Source organism: Myxocyprinus asiaticus, chromosome 13 (assembly GCF_019703515.2).
Source record: "Myxocyprinus asiaticus isolate MX2 ecotype Aquarium Trade chromosome 13, UBuf_Myxa_2, whole genome shotgun sequence".
Classification (NCBI taxonomy): Eukaryota; Metazoa; Chordata; class Actinopteri; order Cypriniformes; family Catostomidae; genus Myxocyprinus; species Myxocyprinus asiaticus.
Genome location: NC_059356.1, coordinates 39052958 through 39078636, shown reverse-complemented (window position 1 = coordinate 39078636; position 25679 = coordinate 39052958). Strand labels below are relative to the sequence as shown.

Below are 25679 nucleotides of genomic sequence, written 5' to 3'. Positions count from 1 at the left end.
TTGTCAATTTTTATCCCCTTCTACAAGTTTAACAAGAATCTACACTGATCAGCCACAAAATTAAAACCACAGACAGGTGAAGTGAATAACATTTATTTTCTCGTTACAATGGCACCTGTCAAGGGATGGGATATATTAGGCAGCAAGTGAACAGTCAGCTCTTGAATTTCCTGAGTTGGAAGCAGGAAAAATGGGCAAGCATAAAGATCTGAGCAACTTAGTCAAGGGCCAAATTGTGATGCTAGATGACTGGGTCAGAGCATCTCCAAAATGGTAGGTCTTGTGGGGTGTTCCTGGTATGCAGTGGTTACCATGTATGTAGTACCTACCAAAAGTGGTCCAAGGAAGGACAACTGGTGAATCGGAGACAGGGTCATGGGCGGAAAGCTAGCCCGTCTGGTCCGATCCCACAGAAGGGCTACTGTAGCACAAATTACCATGACAGAAAAGTGTCCAAACACACAGTGTATCGCAGCTGGCTGTGTATGTGGCTGCATAGCCGCAGACCGGTCAGAGTGCAAATGCTGACCCCTGGCCATCGCCGAAAGTGCCTACAATGGGCAGGTGAGTGTCAGAACTGGACCATGGAGCAATGGAACAAGGTGGCCTGGGGTCTGATGAATCACATTTTCTTTTAGATCATGTGGACGGCCGGGTGCGTGTGTGTAATTTACCAGGGGAAGATATGGCAGCAGGATGCACTATGGGAAGAAGGCAGGCCGGCGGAGGCAGTGTGATGCTCTGGGCAATGCTCTGCTGGGAAACCTTGGGTCCTGGCATTCATGTGGATGTTACTTTGACATGTACCACCTACCTAAAGATTGTTGCAGACCACATACACCCCTTCATGGCAACGGTATTCCCTGATGGCAGTGGCCTTTCTTCAGCAAGAAAATGCACCCTGCCACACATTGTTCAGGAATGGTTTGAGGAACATGACAAAGAGTTCAAGGTGTTGACTTGGCCTCCAAATTCCCCAGATCGCCATCCGATTGAGCATCTACGGGATGTGCTGGACCGACAAGTCCAATCCATGGAGGTCCCACCTCGCAACTTACAGGACTTAAAGGATCTGCTGCTAACGTTTTGGTGCCAGATACCACAGGACACCTTCAGAGGTCTTGTGGAGTCCATGCCTCGATGGGTCAGAGCTGTTTTGGCGGCACGAGGGGGACCTACATGATATTAGGCAGGTGGTTTTAATATTGTGGCTGATCGGTGTATTTTCTACCAAGTTGCTTGCTCTCTGGGCATTATTGATTGCCTCTGTCTCACAGCTGTCTGACATGTTAACCCAAGACAAAGTTGTTTTTGGTTCCAATGCTGAAAAAATAAGCAAGGCCAAATCGTAAAAAAAGCTGGTTGCTGATGTACTGCCACATCTATAAACACTGTACTTTTTGTGAGAGGCTTCATACATATATTGGCCCTACATGCAGCTAATGGGTGCCATTACTTAGGCAGTTGCTTCTAGAAGGTTCTGGCACTGCTGATTGACCACCAGGGTGTAAATTATAGTACCACAACTCATTTAGCTTTAACAATAATCTCTTATGCAAAACAATGTGTGCAGCAGAGTTTCATCTGATTGATGGAGAGTGGACAATGGGTGAGAATGATTCTGTCATCCTAGTGCTTATAACGATGAGTCATACTACTAAACCACCATCTGTGCATGACATCACATTCATCAGCTGTGATTTAGTAAGTATTTACACTAGGTCACTTCATGCATTTTTACTGATCGGATTAAGCACATTCCATGTACACTTGGCCACATCAATGTGTCTCTACCAAACAGATATAAACCTGATCTTCAATTCCTGCACTCCTATATGCAAATAAGAGTTTACTTCCATAATTATGCTAATGTTGAGCAGCGAATTTAAAAGATGTGATTTATTATTTGATTTCAAGTGACTCCATGCACGTCAGCTGTGCTCATTGTCAGTGTTTAGTTTCAGTTTATTTAGTTACCTGCATCAAATAAATGAAGAAAAAAAGTTGTGTCTCTCCTACAATGCACATTAATTTCTTACTTTATTATTTATTGTGCGATGCAAGCCCAATGCAAATACTTGTTTAAAAACTGTTATGTTTCCCATTTTCCCTATGCTGACGTAGCACTGTTTGGGCAGAGTGAAGTTTACATATGTGGCTAGAACAGCCAGATGCATTTACACTTGACCGTGTTTTGTCTGAAATGCATCTCAAACCACCTCTGGAGGGTATATGCTCTGAACCACAGATATATTTAATTACACAAAGAATATTCAGGTCTAACCAAGACAATGCACATTAAACAGTTTTATTTAGACACTGAGCCACACACAGTCACAGGGACACACAAACACACACACACCACTTCCACAGAGGAGTCCTTTCATTATAGGCCAGGCACTGTGGGTGCTGCCAGGTACAGATGATAGTTAGTTAGAGAGAGAGAGAGAGAGAGAGACGAGACGAGAGAGAGAGAGAGAGAGAGAGAGAAATAGGCCTATGCTGTAGGTATAACTCCATTAGCAAAATAGAGTTGCTGTAAACAATTCAGAAAGCAGAACAGGCCCAATTTAACCATAGCTCACTAAAGCCTTTTTCTTGAAGACTAAAAACTACTCTGCATAAATTTTTCATCGCAATAATCCTTCATTTTAAGTGCAGGGTAGGACTACCACATTTCCAATTGCAGTGTAAAAACTACAGCTGCAAAGGTAGCAGACACAAGCTCAGAATGAGCACCAGACAGCTGAAAAAAAACCAAAAAACATTGGCCTTCATGCTCTGCCATCACCAATAAGACACAAGAGACAGTGGGCTGGTACATCCCGCAGTCAAAAGGGCAACAGGGCGGATGGAACAAGCTGAGGGTGGTTTCAAAGCAGAGCTGATGTTTTAAAGGATGCCCTTAAATATTCATCTGAGAGCTGATTTTCGGTTTCTAAACTAATGGTTAAGATGCATACTCAAGCAGAGAAAACTGGTGTTTGATCAGTGGTTAATAGATTATTAAATCATTAGCAGTTAGTATCAGGATGGAAATTAAGGTGGATGGATGAAAGCAAAGAAGGAAAGAGAAAGGATGGAAGTCAAGAAGGATGAAGTTCAAAAGCAAGGAGAGAAGAGAGGAAAGAAGGATGTAGGTCGAAAGAATGGAAGTAGGGAAGGTACAAAGGATGAAAGTTAAAGTCGCCATGAAACGTAAGTTATGACCGACTATTTACTGCATTGTGACGTATTTCCGAGTGAAATTGCTTTTTGAACGAGAAAACAAAACGTAGGTCGGGGACTTAGTTTATGTTAGGACAAGGCTGAAGCCATTGTGCAAATACAGATGAATGTGAAACAAGCAAGTAGAAGCTAATTTGTCCACGTTTTTAATCACAATACACTAAGCATAAAGAATAAAGAACACTTACTCGAGCGGTATATCCAAGAAACCTCTGTCTGCAGAAAAATATAAAACTCCAGTGAGTTTCCTTTTGTCCAGCTTTGGCGTCAGCGTGTCTTATTTAGAAGTCATCATTCCTATGCCCTATTCCATACAAAGACAATTACCCTCCACTGTGAGAGCTTCAGAAGGCTGAAAACTAATTTTAAGCGATTCTTATCAAAAAATCTGTTTGGAATTGACCCTACAGCATGGATTATGCTCCTTTCAAAAGTACCCTGCGAAGACATGATCAGCGGCAGTTAGAACAGAGCTAGATGCATATGGGGAGGGAGTGTTCTTGTTCTATAAAGCATTTGATTGGACAAAGTTTCTCAGGTGCTTTGTGCCGTCACGACTGTGCCTTGGTCTGTCAGGAAGACTGCTGATTTTAAATGCTTATATCTTCTGAAAACAAATTTTGTCAGAATTTGGAAGTACACTAGCATATTGATGACCTTAAAAGGAATAAATGTAGACTAAAGGCAGCAAAATTTTCATGTTGATTTCACAGGGACTTTAAGAAGTCGGAAAGAGAGGAAGGAAGTTAGGAAGGAAGTTGGGGGAAAAAAGTATGGAAGTTAGGAAGAATGAAAGGAATCTAGGATGGATGTATTGATAAAAGTTAGGAAAAATAGATGGACGGAAAGGGAAGCTAGGATGGAAAGATGGAAGTTAGGAAGGATGGATGGTTAAAATGCAAACTCATGCAGAGAAACTGGTGCTTAATCAGTGGTTGGGAGCAAATTAAATTAGTGGTGCACCGTTCAGGAAATTTGAGGTTGATACCGATCTCCGTTTAATGCTAAGATCGGCCGATATGATATAGTTTTTTTTTTTTGTGCCCTTTGCCACACTTTTGCAATTTATATTAAAGTTATATGTTTATGCCCCACAAAGTAAAATTACAGTAACACAAGGTTAACAAAAATGTTAACATTATTTAACAACATTACAGTTGTTAACATGAACTAATGAACTTAATGTTACAACATATACTTTTACATTTTTTAAATCAAAAGTTGTATTAGTTAACATTAGTTAATGCACTATGAACTAACATGAAATAACAATTAACAACTGTAATTTAATTAACTAACATTACAATTAATAAAGGCTGTAAAAATATATTGTTCATGATATCTAATGTTAATGAATGGAACCTTTTTATAAAGTTATAATTAAAAAAAATGGCACTCTATTGTCAGAAAGGTTGCCGACCATTGCATTACAAGCTCTAAAACTAATCCAGTGAGAAATCATTAAAATCTTATATTTGTTTACTGTCTTTGGAGTTTTACTGTAACACATATCACTAATTATTAAAGAGCACCTATTATGGTTTTTTAAATATTACCTTTCATATAGTGTGTTATATAGCTGTTTGTGAATGTAAAAGTCTGCAAATTTTCCAAAATGAAAGTGCACGACAAAAGGAGTTATTGACTCCCAAAAGAAAGAACTGGTTCTGAACACCTGAAACGAGTCGTTAGTAATTCCAGACTTACTTCCTGTACTATCCTACGTAATTTGGTAACAAAAAAACCCACCTCTGGTCTGTTTACGTGTACAGCCAGTACACGCTGTTAGCCTGTTAGCCTCTGCTAAACGGCTAACTCACGTTATTGTCAAATTACATATAAACTTACCACAGAAAAACGTCCGGTTCTCGTCGTGCTTGCGATGGTGTTTCGGGTTGATCTTCCGATGTATCACTATCGGACTTGGGCTCAAATTGTTAAGGTAAAACAGAAATTTTTTCAGATGGAGCTGAAACTTGGATATGGTAGTGGGCGTTTCCTTTCCGACACACGCTGCAAGCGGTAGACCAATCACAACAAACTGGGACATCTGACCAATCAGAGCAGAGTAGGCTCTCTGAAAGGAGGAGTTTAGAATGAATCCTTTAGAACGGAACATTGGAGTCGTTTTTGTCACTGGGAAAAAATGGTAATGCTGCAATTTAAATTATGAGCAAATTAAAGCGTTTTTTTTACCTTGGATGCATGTAAATCTATTGTATGAGACAAAATTAGGCATGTTTAAAAACCATGATAGGTGCACTTTAAGCAGATGTGAAGACGCGGAAACATTATGGTTCAAATATAATTGCTGTGATTAGTGTTAATGTGACCAACATTAATCTGATTTGAATTGGGACCCTCACAGAATAACGCTGAGATGAGCGACTGATGAGATATTGAGAGCACCTGGAGAGCATGCATGTTTGATTGACACTGGGAGTGAGCAAATTGAAGGGAGTGAAGCTGAAAGTGCTCATGATCGCTCAAACAGTCTCTATCACTCAACACAACGTCTGATTGTCACAACTCACATCAAGTATACCTAATGGGCAACTTAATATTCATACAGTGTAATTCTTACACATTTTTAAAAACAAACCTGCATATTCATCTGAATAACAGCATGTCTGAACATTTAAATTCGTGAATACTTAGAACTGCCAACAATTCACACTCCAGAGACCACACTGTCATACATCAAGGGCTGAGAAAGTGCTCATTCATTAGAGTAGCAGTGTATGTGTGATTCCCTGTGTGCTGCAAAAAAAGATTGGCCCTGATTCTAGGCACGATCGCAGACTTAAGACGAAGATCGGCCGATTTAGATCAGTGGCCGATCAATCGGTGCACCCCTAATTTAAATCACAGGTGAACCAGTATTTTGTCTTTTTAGCTTTAAAGCCCAACATCATGGATCAAACACTTTGTTACACATGTATATCTGTATAGAAACAAGACATCTGTATTTCACAAAAAGGTACTACGTCTTATTCATGTAACTGGAGGACAGAGCTAGCTAAACAGAGCTGCCTCATAGTGACTGCCCTGAGAGTAGGCAGAACACTGCACAGCTAGATTTGCCCTTTAAAAAATCAGTCAATCAGTCTCTGTTGCTGGCTGCAGGCCACTCTACAAATGCAGATCCCATAGTCACTCACTGACATACAGAGATCTACAACATATATTTGGTCCATCCCTTACAAAAAGATCGAAACGAGCTGCAAATTTGCAGCTCGTTATTTTCACATGCAAATGAGCTTGTGATTCACTTCAAATGTTTGCCAGAAGTTTGCAGCTCTTCACCGGTAGTGGTGAACCTCTGGCAAACCTTTGGCAACAATGGACAATTTGTGGCAAGTTTACAGCAAACCTCATTTGCATGTGAAAATTATCAGTGGTGAATTTGTGGCAAGTTTGCAGCAGATTTGCCATGAACTCTCGATTTTTGTATGGGACCTTCTTTGTGGCTCGTGAATGTGGAAAGACTATATTGATTTCTCCTGCAGCAGACATGACAAGCCGAGATCAGTCGGGGTGTGTTTTTTGTTGTCTGAGAATTTGTTGTTCTCTAAGCCATTTGAGTCCTCTCTCATTAACACATTCTCATTTAAAGGCACTGTTTACAGAAATACTGGTTTTAGCATGTGTTCAACAAATCAGTGTAAATACTTGTAAATAGTACGATGCAATTTAACAATAAATATTTAACAAAAATAATATGAAATATAATAAATTATTTATTGATTGAATACATTTATTTATTTTTAAAAAGCCAAAATTTTCCAGGGGCCTGGGTAGCTCAGTGGTAAAAGACGCTGGCTACCACCCCTGGAGTTCGCTAGTTCAAATCCCAGGGTGAGCTGAGTGACTCCAGCCAGGTCTCCCAAGCAACCAAATTGGCCCGGTTGCTTGGGAGGGTAGAGTTACATGGGGGTAACCTCCTCGTGGTCGCTATAATGTGGTTCGTTCTCGGTGGGGCGCGTGGTGAGTTGAGCGCAGATGCCACGGGTGGCATGAAGCCTCCACATGCGCTATGTCTCCGTGGCAACGTGCTCAACAAGCCATGTGATAAGATGTGCGGGTTGATGGTCTTGGACACGGAGGCAACTTGGATTCATCCTCCGCCACCCGGATTGAGGTGAATCACTACGTGACCACGAGGACTTAAAAGTGCACTGGGACTTGGGCATTTCAAATTGGGTGAAAAGGGGAAAAATCCAAAAAACCAAAAAAAAAAAAAAAAAAAAAAATATATATATATATATATATATATATATATATATATATATATATATATATATATATATAATACTTTCCTAATGTACAAAGTTAAATGGTCCCCTGTATAATTAACAGCATTAGCTGGGAGATCATTTATTTTAAATGTAAGCAAAACATTAATGGAAATAAACCCATATGAATCAATACTGAATCGAATTCAAATCAAGAGCTTGTGAATTTGAATCGAACTGACTCAGGAAATCTGTATCAATACCCAGCCCTATTGAACTAAATAAACATTTGAATGGGCTCATTCATAGAAACATTCATCAATAAGATGTGTCTCCAAAAGACGAAAATGAGGTCTATCAACAGTGAATCCAAACAAGGTTGCAATTACACAGTAAAGCACGCACAGACATGCATTTTACATGCACACATAGAACAGGTGCAGCTGCATGACTTTGAAGAGGATGCAGAGTCAGAACATTTTCCTGGCAGAGCTTGTATTTAAAGCAGCAGTGGTCTGTTTGTGGTGTGTGGAAGAGAGAGCAGATGGAGAGAGGGCAAAAAGAGAGCAAGCAGCACAAAAGTTTTCATTTAGGGTGTAATGGAAAGGGAAGGAGAAAGAGAGACAGGGAGAGAGAGAGAGCAATAAAAGCTGGCATACCTCTGCGCTAGGACTGAATGATTAACCAAAATTAAAACAATTTTCAAAAAGAGAGGGCTGCGATTTAATTAATTAAATAAGTTAGTCTCAACACACTGCCCGCTGTGCTGTGCCTATGTGTACGGCCGCTTTGTTTGTAGTGTGTAGTGCTGTCTTAAATACATTTAAACAGGATCAGTGTATTACACATGTGGTTTCAGAGTGGTTCTGTGCTCCATGTGTTTGGTTCGTGTGCTAACGTGCGCTGAGTGCATTATTTAAAGCACCCAAGATTTTCTTTAATTGCACATTTGTGAAATTTCACATACCTCTATGTTTGGTTGAGCAAATTACTACACACATTTAAAACAACCCCATGAGAGTGGATTTTTGTTGACAGAAAGGCAGATGAGAGCATTTCACTGCATTAAATGGCTGTTGTCAACTCAACTACACAAACAAAAAAAACTTCCCTTCCTTCAGTTTTCAAAATAAAATCTTCTGCCGAAATAAAGGCTTGAGGGATTAACAAAACTGCATAGTAAGTTAAGAAATTATTTAAGAAAGAAATAACTATTGAATAATAATAGTAATAAATTATTATAGTAATAATTACTATAATAAAAAGATTGGATTCATAGCTGGGAACTTTTAACTTTAAAGGTTGAAATACACCAGGGACTCTTATTTTGAAATGTATGCTTTTTCACTTTTCCCAGCAGCTCATTCAAACAGATAAGGGAAATAAAATGTGAACTCCTTCAATGACCTACACCGTATTACAATATAAACAATTAAAAGTAAACATTGTTATATTTCATCAACACTATAGCGTCGTCAACAACAGTTGATCATTACTGATCACTTGTCATAAATTTCCGATATGGCCTAATGATTGCGAACTGCTTTGCAACGGCTGGAAACACTCACAAGCCCCTGTGTGCTTAGAGAAAATACAACAGTGCCACGTTTTCACTTTGAAGGATGCAGCGCATGCACTTATATACTGTAATAAATGTTATTCTTTTGAAGTTTGATACATTAGGTTATATTACGATTCCCGTCTTTCCGCCTCCAAATTTAAGACCTCTTTAAATGATAATTAAGACTTTTTTGTATCATTTAAGATATAAGACTTTTTCTGACCTTAAATTTGGAAAAACTTAATTTAATATATTAAGACTTTTAAAGGATCCCCGGGAACCCTGTATAATATTCAAGTTGACTGGGTGTCAAAAAAATTGATGAAAAGTGAACTGACCCTTTCACAAACTGGACTAAATATATATTATATTTATTTATTTATTTATTTTTTAAAAAGCAGACAGATGCAATGTGATTGTGATGTTTCACTGTTTTATTTATTTATTAGGGCCCAAGCACTGAAAATGCGGAGGCCATATTATTCTTCTAAGGATTATTATTACTCTTAAAATTTTTTGTTACTTTTGGGGTACTTAACATGCGTGAAAACTCTTGAAATTTTGCACACACGGAGTCGTCGGCCATTAAAGCTGGGCAAATTTGCAGGGGAGGCTCTGTAGCACCCCCTTGAAAATGGGCATGTAAGGGGGCTCTGTAGCACCCCCATTTTCACCTACAGTCACCAAAATTGGTACATATATAGTTCTCATCAAGCCAGACAACTTTCATAATTATAGTTATTAGCTCTGCCCAACAGGAAATCAGCCATTTTGGATTTAATTTTTTTTATTGCAGTCTCTGAACTTTGAAATACTCCTAGTGGATTCATGAGACTGTCACCAATTTTGACAACATTATGCCAAGACATTGAAGATGCAAACAGATTTTTGATATATTGAACATGGTGAGGCATTAAATTAATGGTGAAAACTGGGAAACAGGAAGCGTCTCATATCTTCTGTGTGCAATGTGTGATTTAGATCAAAATTGAGATGTACAGGCCTGGGTAGCTCAGTGGTAAAATACGCTGGCTACCACCCCTGGAGTTAGCTAGTTCGCCAGTTCGAATCCCAGGGCGTGCTGAGTGACTCCAGCCAGGTCTCCTAAGCAACCAAATTGGCCCAGTTGCTAGGGAGGGTAGAGTCACATGGGGTAACCTCCTCATGGTCGCTATAATGTGGTTCGTTCTCGGTGGCGTGAAGCCTCCACACGCGCTATGTCCCCATGGCAACGCGCTCAAGCCACGTGATATGATGCGCGGGTTGACGGTCTCAGAGGCGGAGGCAACTGGGATTCGTCCTCCACCACCCGGACTGAGGCGAATCTCTACGTGATCACGAGGACTTAAGAGAGCATTGGGAATTTGGCATTCCAAATTGGGAGAAAAAGGGAAAAGAAAAATAAAATAAAATGTAGATGTAGTAGTCTTGGGGGCTGATCACATGGATGTGACTATTTTGGGTCACGGTCATAGCGCCACCACCTGGCAGCAGGAAGTGTGGCTCTAACAACAGACTAAAATAGTCCTCTTATATTTACTCAAATCGCTTCAAAATTGTCAAATGCCAAATGCATGTGTCCATCTTGCATCGTTTTCCGAAAGCCACTGGGTGGAAATGGACCCATCGTCACTGCTTGCAGCTATATTTTAGTTTGGTTCTTTTTAGAGGACTCAAGTGTGAACACCCTTTCTAGAACAGTATTTCCAGTATTTGGTTAAAAGAAATCAAAATAATTTTTTTTTTTTTTTTTTTTTTTTTTTAATCATAAATCGCAGTTCAAATAGCAATAGCAAATGTTTTTTTCAAAATAAATCGCAATTAAAATTTTGGCTAAATCTTTCAGCCCTACTTTGAGCTGCCATTTGGTCTAAAAATACACTAGGTCAAAATTAATGATACACTATTAGAAAGTAAACATCAAAAATGTAATTCCAAAAATGTCAACATCAAATCTGTAAGAATGGCTCTTAAAGGCAATGGCAACAGAGAAGAAAAAAAACCTCATGGAAGTGAAGCTGGACAAAAGGAAACACAGAAAAACTATTATGAGAGAGGAAAATCTTGACAAGCCGGCTGTGTGACCTAGAAGGCTGACTGGAAAAAAAACAAAAACCAGGCAGGTGGGAAAACCTTGATAACTGTCGAAAAAAAAAAAAAAAAAAAAAAAGAAAAAAAATGCAATGAAATTGGAGGCATTAGAAAATAACAGTATTAGGCTTTCTAGGGAAAAGTACACATCCCACCTTGTTAAAAAAGGAGACAAAAAGTGGAACTAGGCGTCGACCGAATCCAATCGACCGAACTAGAGGTCGAATGGATCCGATATTCATAATTTTTCTAATTATCGGAACCATTATTTTGCCTGATCTGATTGCCGATACATTTTAAAATGTGTTCTGTTGGCTCTGATGCCACCGTCTCTCTCTAAAAGGTTACTGCTTGTAGTCTGGCTCAATGCCCCACCCACAGCATTATCGGATTGGTTATATGTCACGAGTAAATGGCCAACCAACACTACTCTGTATTTGTGGGGGAGAGGTGGGAAAGAGGCAAGCAGAGAGAGAAAGATGCTTCACTGAGAGGACAAAGGTAAGAATGCAGATACTGTAGTTGCAATAAACATTACAATACTCTATGCCAGCGGTCACCATTTAGCAGACCATGGTACAGACCACAGATTTGTTTCATCCGGATCGCGAGAATCATGAAATGGTTGCACATCTCACAGTTTCAAGACTTAAAGTTAGCAGCACAACAAAACAACGGAGCTGTGTACACCGCAAGCGCAGAGCATAGATATAACGCTAAAAGAACAGTGCTATCTTTGAATAAATATCTTTATCACCAAACACACTTTATTAATGCCCTTTCACACCTCGCACATGTTGCCTAACTCCCCTGGCCCACGAGATGAGGTGCCGCATAGTATAGCAGCAGGCGCGGTTATTTCAACAACAGTAGACCGTAATGGAGAAATACAGTGAGCAGCAATATAGAGATGGGCGGCAGAGATAAGGACTGATTTAACAGAGTACTCACCCATATGAGTTGGAGTTTTACATGTTATAGCTGATGATGGCATTGATAGTGGTAGCTAGCTAACCAATGTTAGGAGGTTTAGCAAATGTAACGTCAACTTTGCTAGCGTTAAATCTTTCATCTCCGTCGTGAATAAAATCCTGTTGCCCTTTTTGCACTTAACTAAACGGGCTAGCCATCAAGCTACATGAAGTGTCTCAACTCCAATAACGTTGATTCTCGTCTGTTATCACATGTTAATAACATTCTGTTATGAGCCGTTTAGTTCATTATTTTTATATATTTCAAGTTTCAGTTCAAAAGAAATGCTGCAAGGAGCTCCCTCCACTTTTTCTTTTTTATTATAATAATAATGTTTTCTAGTATTTTTCTAAAGATAATATTGAAATGTTCTGTTTTTCAGTATTTCATTAAACATGTTCATAGGCATTTAAAGGTTGGAGTTTGTGTTGTGTAAATTTTTACACTAAAATTTTCATTTTTACTGCAATTGTATATGGTCCCAAATATCGGTTATCGGTCACCTTGATTACTAATAATCCGTATCGGTCCTGAAAAAAAAAAAAAAAAAAAAAAAAAACATATCGGTTGACCCTTAAATGGAATAATACTGCCCAACTGTTAAATGACACAAAGTTTGGTGCAAAATGTACAGAAAAACTGTTAACTCAAAAATCAGAGAATGAAAACAGTTATTTGTTTAATTGAAGTAGTAAGATGCCTCTCCATGATGCATATAATGGGAAAAGTTGCTTTTCAAGAGACACAGCTGGCATATTCCCTTATATTTAGGGATGGGCAATTGACAGAAGAATCTTCAGGAACAATGTCACAAACTACATGATAACTAAATCACACTTAAAGGAATAGTTCACCCAAAAAAAGAAAATTCTCACCATTTACTCATCCACATTCCATCCCAGATGTGTATGACTTTCTTTCTTCTGCTGAATACAAAGATTTTTAGTAGAATATCTCAGATCTGTAGGTCCATACAATGAAAGAAAATGTGACCAAAACTCTGAAGCTCCAAAAAGGAGATAAAGTCAGCTTCAAGGTAATCTATATGACTCCAGTGATTTAATCAATGTCTTCTGAAGCAATACAGTTGGTTTTAGGTGAGAACAGACCAAAATATAACTCCTTTTGCACTGTACCATCCTGCCATTGCAGTCTCTAGGCACGATCATGATTTCAATCTCGAGTACACATCCTAGTGCTTGACGCATGCGCAGAACGCTAGATGGCAATATTTACATTTACATTTATGCATTTGGCAGACGCTTTTATCCAAAGCGACTTACAGTGCACTTATTACAGGGACAATCCCCCTGGAACAACCTGGAGTTAAGTGCCTTGCTCAAGGACACAATGGTGATGGCTGTGGGGATTGAACCAGCAACCTGATTACTGATTACCAGTTATGTGCTTTAGCCCACTACGCCACCACCACTCCATACTATAGGAAGTGTAATCGAGCTTGAAATCATGTTCGCCAATGAGACAGCTGTCAAGACGTACAGTGAAAAATTAGCTACATTTTGGTCTATTCTCACCCAAAACCAACAGGGTTTCTTCAGAAGACATGGATTTTGCAGAAGTCATACACATCTTAGACGGCATGATGGTGAGTAAATGATGAGAGAATTTTAATTTTTGGGTGAACTCACCCTTTAATCACTAGAGGTCGACTGATATGTTTTTTTTTATGGATACTAGAGAGCATAAAATAGTACAATTCTAATTGAGAAACGGAAATACGGAAATCATAGGGCCCAACAATTTAATAAGAAACAACATATACTTAATTGCTAATTGTGGGCTAAATAAACTTTTTTCATTAAATATTTACTCAAACTTCACTACAATATCCGCTAATTAATGGGAAATTAATCATTTCACACAGTTACTCCCCCTATATACTGTTATATTCAATTCATAAAAAGAGATGACAAACCCACCATTTAAAGGGTTAGAACCCTTTATTTGTATGAGGACTGCCAAAACAAAGAGCATCTACTTATTTTGTAAAAACACTTTTCATCCTTGCCTTACAGCTTGCACCTGCATAGCGAGCAGCTCCAGCAAGACTTTGTCTTGTAAGAGCATGGCACACTTTTTTTTTTTTTTTAGATAACTGTCCTGCAGTGTTTCGAGTCTTGACAGCAAAAGGCTACATGACAGGTACAGGAGTCTGACGTTGTGTCAATTTGACCAGTTCAATGACTCCCTTTCATTCAAACTGGTTCTAGCTAACAAGATTAAAGCAAAGAAACAAATGAATGCAGCCAGCTGGTTCATGCAAGTACATGAAAACTAACTGTTAGTCCATGGTCCCAGAGGGAAAGGAGCGAGACTGAAAAAAGTGTTTGTGCTTATATGCATAATGGACATTAGGCTTGTCTTCATGGAAACTTGGTTATTTAGTAGGGAGTTTGTTCAAGGAGGCACACAGATACACACACACCGTGTATAGACAGCCTTTAGCAAACCAGGTTAATTATTAGCAAGGTTTTGTAAACCGTGATTGAGCACTCTCAATCAGTTAGAGGAAGGGGAACCATTTTAACATGTTCATCTACAGCGTCTTGATTCTTACAAAATGCAATATCAACAACAAAATTCCTCAGCTAAACTGAGCCCAATGAAGCAATCATATAATCTCATGGGCCACATTGACAGCTTCCTGACAGTAAAATTTCAGATATCAACCCTGTTTACCACCTATGAACCAAAAACTAGTACAAATGACTCACTGTGAACTTGCTTTGGATTGCACCAGAGCAACCTCTCAGTTCATCAAGACACTGACTTTAATGGATGATTAAGCAGGAAGAATCAACTAGCCTACCTATTAACAAACAGACCTTGCATGCAGTTACAACATAGTCATGTGGTGCTCAAACCCACAAGGGAATCTTTTAAATCTTTATACACAAAAATAAAATCCGGTGTGCCTATGGATGTTCGGAGTGCAAACACGTCACAGGTAAAGTTTAAAAATAAAAATATAACATAAGCTACAAAGCCCTATGTCAACATGTTAATTCACTACGTTCATCACATTAGCTGCTTATAAGCCTATTTGTCCATGCGCAATAGTCATGTGACTGACTGTACTGAATGTAGGTTATCCCCTCATAGAGCAGCCATAGCCTGTTTGATAAAAAACAAGATTTCTGATCCACTGAAACAAATTTTCCACTACAATGATGCAGCAAAAAACAGGCTGAATGATTAAGGTGTGTTTTATGTCAAGCAAATAATGCTCTATTAAACAGAAGATAAAAGTAGAATTTTTCCAACGAGAAAATACTGTAGCAATTCTTTAATCAATTATCTAGATCTGCATTGTGAAAGATGATTGCTTGCCTTGTGTTTGGTACATTTCATTGGGATTCAGCACAGGCATTGGAAAAGAATAAGGGCAATAAAATGAGGGCAACAACAAAATACTTGGAAATCCATCTTAAAAACAAATGAAAAACCAACTTAAATATATTTATGAATTAGGGTTGTGAATCTATTAAATATTTTGAACTAATTAATTGCACAGTTTTCTGTGATGAATCATGATTAAATTGCAACTAAATTATGGTACATGATACAACAAATATTAAAAAATTATCATCAATATATTTACTTTATACTCGGTCTCAAAGAATTTGCATGAAATCATTTAATTTATTTTAATTATTTAAATATGTACATGTTAAAATGTTCAGTTTATTTTTATTTTATTTTTTGCAGATAGAGTTAGACAAAATTTTTTAGGTATTCATTTTTAATACAAGTATATGTATACATGCCATAAAATCAGTGGACATTAGGGCAGCACGATTTGGACAAAAACTCATATTACGATTATTTGGAAAAATATTGCGATTGCGATTTGAACTGCGACAAAAAAAGGGGAAAAAATGGTAATGTTTTTCACATGTTCAACTGCCAAAAGGCTACTGGGGTTTTCACACTTGAGTCCTCTTAAAAAGAACCAAACAGACCTTTTTTTTTTTTTTCAATTCACCCATAAACAAATAAATATAAACAGTGAAACAAAGAACAAAAATGCTAATCATTTAACTTTTTATCAGCAGCTCTGTCAAAACTGGTTATATAACTTTCTGCTGAATTTCACTGTTAACTTCCCTGTTGGTAATACCAAAGTTGTTGCCTAGTTTTTGCTGTCAAAAATACTGTTTGTTGGTTGTATAATTAAAACACAAAAAATTCCATTTTACTATTTACTCTAGGATTAAAAAAACAAGTAGGCTTATACAAACTATTCTCTACTGTATATAAGATAGTCCTAAAGAGCGAGGCTTAATGTCAAAATTAAGTTGAACTGATAACCCCATTGTAATTAAATTCAAAGTGAAACTTTTGGTTAGTTTCTCAACATATCACTTAATTATTTTTATTCATTATTATATTTCATTTAACAACGCATTACTTCACAGTTTCTAAATATTTTCTAAAGATTTATTATATGTACGTTCCTTTTCTTTTTGTTGGATGTTGGTAACATTAGTTCCGCTTTCACTTGTTGCCGCTGGGAGTGTAATAAGGGCGACACGCTCTCTTGTGAGGTAAACAAATTACAGGAAATGATGGAAGAGTGCATGTTTCTGGACTCTACAGGTGCTACTGTTAATACTGTTTGATCAGTAATCCTTTAATAAAGATGTCTGAATTATACTCCATCTTGTATTCCGTGTTATTATTATGATACCTGTGCCTTGCGGAGACTGAGATGCTGCTACCGCAGATGATAATAAAAACATCATCATCGTCAGGATGCGCCAGTTTAATGTAAATAAAGTACTTAGCACACATTAAGGAAACGGAATTGAACTCTGCACTTCTGTTACTCTAAGCATGAGATGGAGTTGTGGAGCTCAGATCCGCTCTGAAAACACTGTAATAATGCTCTTTTAATATAGACTGGACATAGCAGTGCAAATTTACTTTGAAGCGACTAGACTATTTATTTATTTAAATCGCAGCAGGTCATATCGCATTTTCGATTTTATTTCGATTAATTGTGCAGCACTATGTTGTAATTACAATTTGGGCAAAATCTTCTAGTGCTTTCCAGTGGACTTTTTTTTAAATAACAGGATCAAATGGGCAGATTCAATTCATATCAAACTTTATTGGTAAGATGAACTGAAGCGTGCATTGCCAATGCATAATTAGACACTATACAGACAGATATAAAACACTGAATGCTGAAGTTTAATTTGTTGAAGTTTAAAATCTCAAAACTATTATTCTCTCTGGCTGCCGTTCAGTCTCTACAAGTATACCTAGCTACATCTTGCTGAACAGCAAGGTCCTTCTCAGTCTCTATATCGCATACACGCTGGGTCTCTCTTTCGAGGTTTCACTTTTAACAGTGGTTCAGATGACAGTAGTTGCGCATTTACAGGCGATGTTAAGAGATACGGCAGCTTTGTCCCTGGAAGGCAGCAGATGCCCCAACCCCTCCCCCACCCTAATCGGAGCCAGTAAGGCTGAGTAGAGGGACACAGTTTTGATCACGGTTGATTTAATACACGCTTTACAAGAAGAAATGTATGGATTTGCACACTATTTATAAGGTTAGTCAATTAAATCTTTAAATGAAATTCAGTCATTTATCTGAATATATCACAAAATATCTGCATATTCGCAGAAGATATATGATAGAAGATGCATTGCTGTCTTTAGACAAGACAGCTAAAAGTTGCAGGGAAATGTTGAGGGAGAAATAAACAGGTGAGCACTATACACATCATGAGCTCATGTGCATCTGCTGAGGGACTGCTTGGATGAGACTGTTGCACATGGTCTATTATTGTGGTAGCACGATGGCACGTAACAGCAAAGCAACAGTCATTCTCACACGTCTCAGATGGCTCCTTCATGTGCAAAGCAGGCGGTTCTTGGCTCCATCACAACTTGCAAAACGAATTGTCCAAACGAGAAAATATATCGGTCATTGCAGATAATTAGAAAATACCACATATCGGCCGATTTATCGGCCTCTGCGATATATCGGTCGACCACTACTTACTGCAGACAGTGTATATACGAAAAACTGCCATTCTTGAAACACATCGATTTCTGCAGTTTATAAGCCTATACTTGGTAGATAACATGATCTACTCCCTGCACATTACAGTTCATAATTGTATGTGAACACAACGAAAGTGACTCATTAAGACTCCATCAGCAGATAGCCTACACCATTTACATTAAAAACATGCACCATCATATGCATTAGTCAGTGATTAACCCATTTGGATATCTCATTCTCTTAAGAAAAATTAAGGACAATGCTTACAGAGGAATGTGGCGCTGCTCGATGTCGACCCGAGCCAGTTCATCTTCCTCCACATCGGTTTCTCCTCCAGAGCTGCTTTCCGTTGCATCGGAATCGAAAGCGCTTTCAGCAGATCGCAGGTTGGTGATGCAACTCAGAGACAGTCTCTCTAACTCGGTCGGCATGGAGCCGCGCTTGAGGAAACGTCCCAGTCCATCCCTCTCCTGAGGGGTGAGGGTGTCGTCGCCAAGACGGCCCCTTGGCTGCCTGGCATCCAGAGCACCCAGGGTGCTCTCAAGTAGTCCGCCCAATTGCTGCTGCACGTGGCGCTCCACTTGTTTGGCTTGCACAACCTGCAGCCTTTTGCGCAGTCGCCTCAGTCGTGCCTCAATATCCCCCTGTCTGCTCTGGCTGTGCTGTGTCCGGTCATGTAGCTCTGTCCCAAGACCAGCTAAGGGATCTTGTTGGGTAGCAAGCAAGAGAGTCAATGTATTTAGCGGTGGACAGTCTGAGATTTTGTCCTCTGTGAGGTTCAAAGGTGCAATGGAGGGTGGAGACGTTGCGGGAGGCTCTCCGTTACTGGGACAGTTCTGGGAAGCACCTGTTGACTCTATGTGCTGCTCCGCATTGTCTCTAAGAGGACCATTTCTTGTCAATCCCCCACTAGAATTGACAACTTGAGTCTGGTTTGACCAATTCTGCTCAGTGGTGTGTTGGCCACCATTCAAGGTCACTGCATTATCTTGGTCAACCCCTGATTTAGTCACTTTTTTTGTCATGCCATTAACTGTGGTGCCTTGGACAGGGCCACCACCTCCTCCAGCACTCATGATGCTTTTTAGCTGGGCCTCAGAGAGCTCCAAAGCCTGGTGCTTGCGCGGTATAAGGCTAGGCAGGATGCTGTGCGTCTGCAGAAGAACACCTTGCAGCTTGAGAGACTCTTTTGCCGAGGACACTGAGGTCACATCTGAACAGTGATATGAGGTAACAAGGGGCTTGCAGGGGCCGGCCCCATGGGCAGGGCGCTCCTCTGAGGCCTTGCGCTTAACAGCGCCGTTACTGGACACAAGGATGTGGTTGCCAGTACCGCTTACCTCCACTCCTGTCGGAGAGAGGGTGGAGGAAGGCGGAGCCAGTTTGAAGCGTATGCGGTGAGCTTCGGCGGGCGCGTCGGTCAGAGCGGGCGCCATTGCAGCCATGCAGCGCTGGGAGGGGGCGGGCGAGGGGGCCTCTCCCGGTGCTGAGGCCAGCTCCACACCACCCACCTACCACTGTGCCAGGGGACAGCCTGAAAGAAATGAGACAAAAAAAACATCATAGATCACTTTTAGCAGTTTATCATCACCTGAAAAAAAGTTCAAGTATAAGAGAGAGAATGTTTTTCTGAACAACGTTTTTTTTATGCTATGCTGAATTTGCAATTCACTAATAATTTAAAATGAGTTATCCACTTAAAACCGCTAAATCTCACTGGTGATGATAGAGATGGGAAACAAACATACACCCCTCATTCATTGTCCAGCTGTGCAAAGGCAAGCTGGTGTTGACAAAACCATGGAGTTAAAAAATTGGGGGAGGTTCGTTCAGCTGTCTAGCACTATATACCCTACCCAACGCTAGACAGTATCAATGTAGGTCAAACCTTTGTCAAGAGCAAAAGGCTCAGAGCCAGACACAATGACGGAGTTTTACATGGAAGCAGATCATAGGAGAGTTTGGGGGTACTGACACTTGGTCACTTCATGCATTTTTACTGATCATACATCGCATTCATAAAGTATTCAGACCTCTTCATTTTTTTCATATTTTGTTATGTTGCAGCCTTATGCTAAAATGGTTTAAATTATTATTTTTTTTTTTCACATCAATCTACACTCCATACCCCATAATGGCAAAGCAAAAACCAGATTTTTGATAACTTTGCAAATATATTCAAAGAAAAAACTGAAATATCACATTGACATAAGTATTCATACCCTTTGCTATGACACTTGAAATTTAGCTCAGGTGCATCCCATTTCTCTGGATCTTTGAGATGTTTCTACAAATTGATTGGGCATGATTTGGAAAGACACACACCTGTCTATAAGGTCTCACAGCTGAAAATGCATAGAGTAAAAACCAAGCCCTGAGGTCAAAGGAACTACCTGCAAAGCTCAGAGACAGGATTGTGCCGAGGCATAGATCTGGGGAAGGCTACAAAAAAATGTGTCTGCATTGAAGTTTCCCAAGAGCAAAATGGCCTCCATAATTCTTAAATGGAAAAAGTTTGGAACAACCAGGACTCTTCCTAGAGCTGGCAGCCCAGCCAAACTGCGCAATTGGGGGAGAAGGGCCTTGGTAAGCGAGGTGACCAAGAACCCAATGGTCACTCTGGTTGAGCTCCAGAGATCATGTGTGGAGATGGGAGAAACTTGCAGAAGGACAACCATCACTGCAACACTCCACTGATCTGGGCTTTATGGCAGAGAGGCCAGACGGAAGCCTCTCCTTAGTGCAAGACACATGAAAACTCACTTGGAATTTGCAAAAAAAAGCCCCTAAAAGGACTCTCAGACTGTGATACACAAGATTCTCTGGTCTGATGAAACAAAGATTGAATTGTTTGGCCTCAATTCCAAGCGTCATGTCTGGAGGAAACCAGGCACTGCTCATCACCTGCGCAAAACCATCCCAACGATGAAGCATGGTGGTGGTCGCATCATGCTGTGGGGGTGTTTTTCAGCGGCAGGGACTGGGGGACTGGTTAGGGTTGAAGGAAAGCTGAATGCAGCAAAATAAAGAGATATTCTTCATGAAAACCTGGTCCAGAGCGGGTACAGAGAAAACTGAGCCAAAGGTTCATCTTCAAACTGGACAATGACCCCAAGCACACAGCTAAGACAATGCAAGAGTGGCTAGGGACAACTCTTTCAATGTCCTTGAGTGGCCCAGCCAGAGTCAGGACTTGAACCCAAATGAATATCTCTGGAGAAACCAGATAATGGCTGTCCACCGATGGTCCACATCCAACCTGACAGAGCTTGAGAGGATTTGCAGAGAAGAATGGCAGAAAATCCCCAAATTCAGGTGTGCAAAGCTTGTCGCATTAGTCAACTACTGAGTTAAGGGATACTTATGTCAGTGATATTTCAGTCTTTTCTTTTTTTAAATGTATTATTAAATTTAAAAAGTTATAAAAAAATCTGTTTTTTGCTTTGTCTTTATGGGGTATGGAGTGTAGATTGATTTTTTTTTTTATTTTTTTTAAAGCATTTCAGCATATGGCTGCAACATAAAATGTGAACAAAATGAAGGGGTCTGAATACTTCATGAATGCACTGTATATCTAGGGCTGTCACAGTTACTCAATTTAATTCGATTACTCGATCTAAAAAATTATTTGATAACAAAATTGCTGAATCGACAAATCGAAAATAAGGCAGTCGCAGTCTACAGACACGGGTTGCTCCAATACCAGCCCTGGTACATCGGTATTGGTGCTAACTCATTACTTAGGCAACAAATAAAAAATAAAAAAAAAATGATTTTTGATGAAATTACACAGAAAATGACTTGTCTAAAAGAACTGCATAAAGTCTTATAGATACAAATTATGCCTTTTCTTTTTGAATTTTTCTGGATTCTATGTTACATGTTTTAATTAAATGTTATGATCAAATTGTGTTTAATCAAATACATACTGTACAGCTTCAATCAAATGAAAATATTATACTTTAACAAAAAAACAAAAACAAACAAAAAATATATATACACACACACATACACACACACACACACACACACACAGACACACACACACACTACCAGTCAAAAGTTTTGAAACACTTGACTGAAATGTTTCTCATGATCTTAAAAATCTTTTGATCTGAAGGCGTATGCTTAAATGTTTGAAATTAGTTTTGTAGACAAAAATATAATTGTGCCACCATATTAATTTATTTCATTACAAAACTAAAATTTTATTTAAAAAAAAAAAAAATTGTGAAATTGATGACTTGGACCAAATAATAAAGAAAAGCAGCCAATAAGTGCCCAGCATATAGATGGGAACTCCTTCAATACTGTTTAAAAAGCATCCCAGGGTGATACCTCAAGAAGCTGGTTGAGAAAATGGACATGAGTACATGTCTGCAAATTCTAGGCAAAGGGTGACTACTTTGAAGATGCTAAAATATAACACAGTTTTGATTTATTTTGGAGTTTTATAGTCACAACATAATTCCCATAGTTCCATTTATGTTATTCCATAGTTTTGATGACTTTACTATTATTCTAAAACGTGAAAAAAAAAATTATAATAAAGAATGAGTGTTTCAAAACTTCTGACCGGTAGTGTGTGTGTGTGTGTGTGTGTGTGTGTGTGTGTATATATTATTTTTGGTGGAAAAAAAAAAAAAAAAAAAAAATATTCCACAACAGAGCTTTACAGTATTAATTAAAACAATCTGATTACCTCAGGCAAAAGGCTGCCATGGCTGAATCACAGCATGCTGATATTCAGCACACTTGCTTATGTGATATTGCTTACAGATAATACTAATAATACAACCATTTAATATTATATTAATTACTATGAATATTATTGCGACTGCTTTGAATATTACACTTTTATACAGTAGTAATATTTTTCTATCGTAATGTCTTCAATTTCACGCAATCAGTTGAAAAGCTCTTATTTCAGACTTTTTTTTAAAAAGATCTTTTAAGTTCTTCCTGTTTGTGAAGGGTTCGTTATATCAAGCTACCCGCAACTCATGAGCTGAAATCTCCGAGCTGCAATGGAGAAAGAGTTCACTTGAGAGTTTACAGCCATTTATACACTCAACACACTGATCTGTGGCTCTGCAGATGGATACTATTGGGGACACGGCATGAAAATCAAGCATTAGTAGTGTGTTGCGCTTGTGTGAGCTCCTGCTTGTGTGTGTGAAGATGACGACAGAGCACAGAGGCGCCTCTTATTCATTCTGTGATGTGCAACACGTGACTGTATATTATTTCATTGAATGACATCCTTCTGCTGTTTAATGCTCACATTAGGCCATATAGAGGCTTTTTTTATTATTATTTTCAAATAGTCTTTGATTTAATCTCAAAACTCTCACATTACATTTCGCTAATGGCAGCATACTTTAATATGGTACCGAAATTAACAACAAGACGATACCGTACCATTTAAATGTTTTTGGTATCGCAATATTTCATTAGTACCGGTATACCGCGCAACCCTACTACGGACGCAGTCGACAGACAAGTGTTCGAACGCGAAAAAACAATAGGTGTCAGCCGTGTAAGATCACTTCACTTTAGATGTGAAAAACAATATAGGACCTGAAAAACTATAACATCACTTCAGCAAAGCAACAGAACTCAATAAGATGACATCCACTTTTCACAGACCCGCTAGACACTTGCAGGAGAGAAGCTGAACCCTTTATGGTAGCGTGGAACAAGCTGAACTGGAATGCATTCTAAACCTATTTATCAACACAATCGTTTACAATATAGGCTTTTATAAAGCAACATAAAATAATGTCATGAAAGACATACATTGGACTTGATTAAAGTTATGCACAAACACTGTTCAATAAATCAAAGGTTATTTTCAACAGATGGTGATTTGTGTTCCGTTCTGCGTAAATTAGTTACCATTTGAATGTAAATGCGATCCTCCTCATGTAAATTAGATTTCATGATGATTAAGTTTGCAATAGATCACAATGCCCCACTTCCAAAAATATTTGATAGTTTACTGCCACTGTCACAGGTAAACCTCAATGTAGGAATACAGAGAACTTTATTTACTGAACAGAGCCGCAGATCTGTATGCAGTCAGTCAAATCTCAATGCAAATCTGTCGTTAAAGCCACAGGGATGCGTGTATCGCACCCCTGCGCAGACACAATTTATAACAAACCTACCTGAAGGAGTAACGGCTAGTCTTTGCATGTTAAATTATACACAGTGTTTCCTCAAAATGAAGCTGAATGTCCAGATGCTTAAGGGCATTTTACTAGGGATGGACCGATCCGATAACTGGATCGGTATCGGCTCCGATACTGAAGCTTTTAGACGGATCGGGTATCGGCCGATGAGCCCGATCCAAATCCGATACTGTGTGTTAGTCATGTTCATTACTATCAAGCTCCAAAAATGACATAAAAGAACCATAAAAACACCATTAAAGCAGTTCATATGACTCGTGCATTTTTTTCAAAGCCACTTGAAGACGTGCGATAGCTCTCTGAATCACAAAAGGCTGTGTTTAATAAGTAAATATATAGTATGCGCAGCACCTGTACGTTAGTGAATGGTGCTGCTCTGTTGACACAAACTCACACACAGGCTGGTGATGCATTCGCGGCTATTTTTAGCCTTCACAGCGGTGTGCTACTCAAGAACAGCATCTCAGATGTAGATGCTCTATGATTCGGTTCACTTATAATATGCATTTAGAACGGCACCAGAGGTGCATTTTTACCAGAACTTGAATAAGAAGCGAATTAAACTACTGTGAACTTGTCTACAAACAGGCACATACAGGACTTCCCGAAGAGTTTAGAATGTCAAAATAAAAGCGTGAGGGTTTAAAAAGTGCACGATTTAAATATATTACTGTTGTATTTTAAATTAAAATTCAATAATAATATTAATAACAATTTATTATTATTATTATTACTGTCATCATTAGTATTTGTTTGCAATTTATAACAATATTTAAGTTGAATGGGTTCCAAAAAATAACTGTGTGAATGAAAAGCGGACTGATGTCTTACAACTAAATTGAACAAAAAAAGAGATCTAAATCCTTTAAAGTCCAGACGCAAGTTGAAACATTTTTAGGATAAAAAAAAAAGAAGAAAAAATAAGGCAAAAATAAAACGCTGGTTTCTTTTCTACTGATAACTTATACTGGAATTACTGTTAATTTTGCTGCTACATTATCCAGTATACTAGTTAATAATAAAGTGTTCCTTAATAAGCTATACATTTATATTGAAATAATGTGCAGTTAGTGGTTTGTTTCTCTTTACATATTAAAGAGCACACCCAATTAGTTCCACACAATAATGTAAAGATATTCTAAACTGATTATGCAAAAACAACAACACTGGTATCGACTGATACTGAGATTTCCGATATTGGAATCGAAAGAGAAAAAGTGGTATCGATGCATCCCTGCATTTTACATAATACGTGGCAAGCGACAAGCTTTTGCAATCTGATCTGTACCTAGCACAAACGCAACCATGCCCCTAACTGCTGCAGCTAAACGCGAGAGAGTAAAACATCCATCTCTCAA

The 25679-nt window shown here is 38.8% G+C and overlaps 1 protein-coding gene across 5 annotated transcripts in view; it reads right to left on the bottom strand.

The window, feature by feature from the left end:
* Positions 1–25679, bottom strand: part of LOC127450513 (KAT8 regulatory NSL complex subunit 1-like) — a 91817-nt gene that overhangs the window by 44915 nt on the left and 21223 nt on the right. For all 5 annotated transcript variants that reach the window (XM_051714705.1, XM_051714708.1, XM_051714707.1 and 2 more), the window contains one exon: positions 18395–19661. In XM_051714705.1, coding sequence (XP_051570665.1) covers positions 18395–19572 — 1178 coding nt within the window. In that variant the 5' untranslated portion in view covers positions 19573–19661. The remainder of the gene's footprint in view (positions 1–18394; positions 19662–25679) is intronic.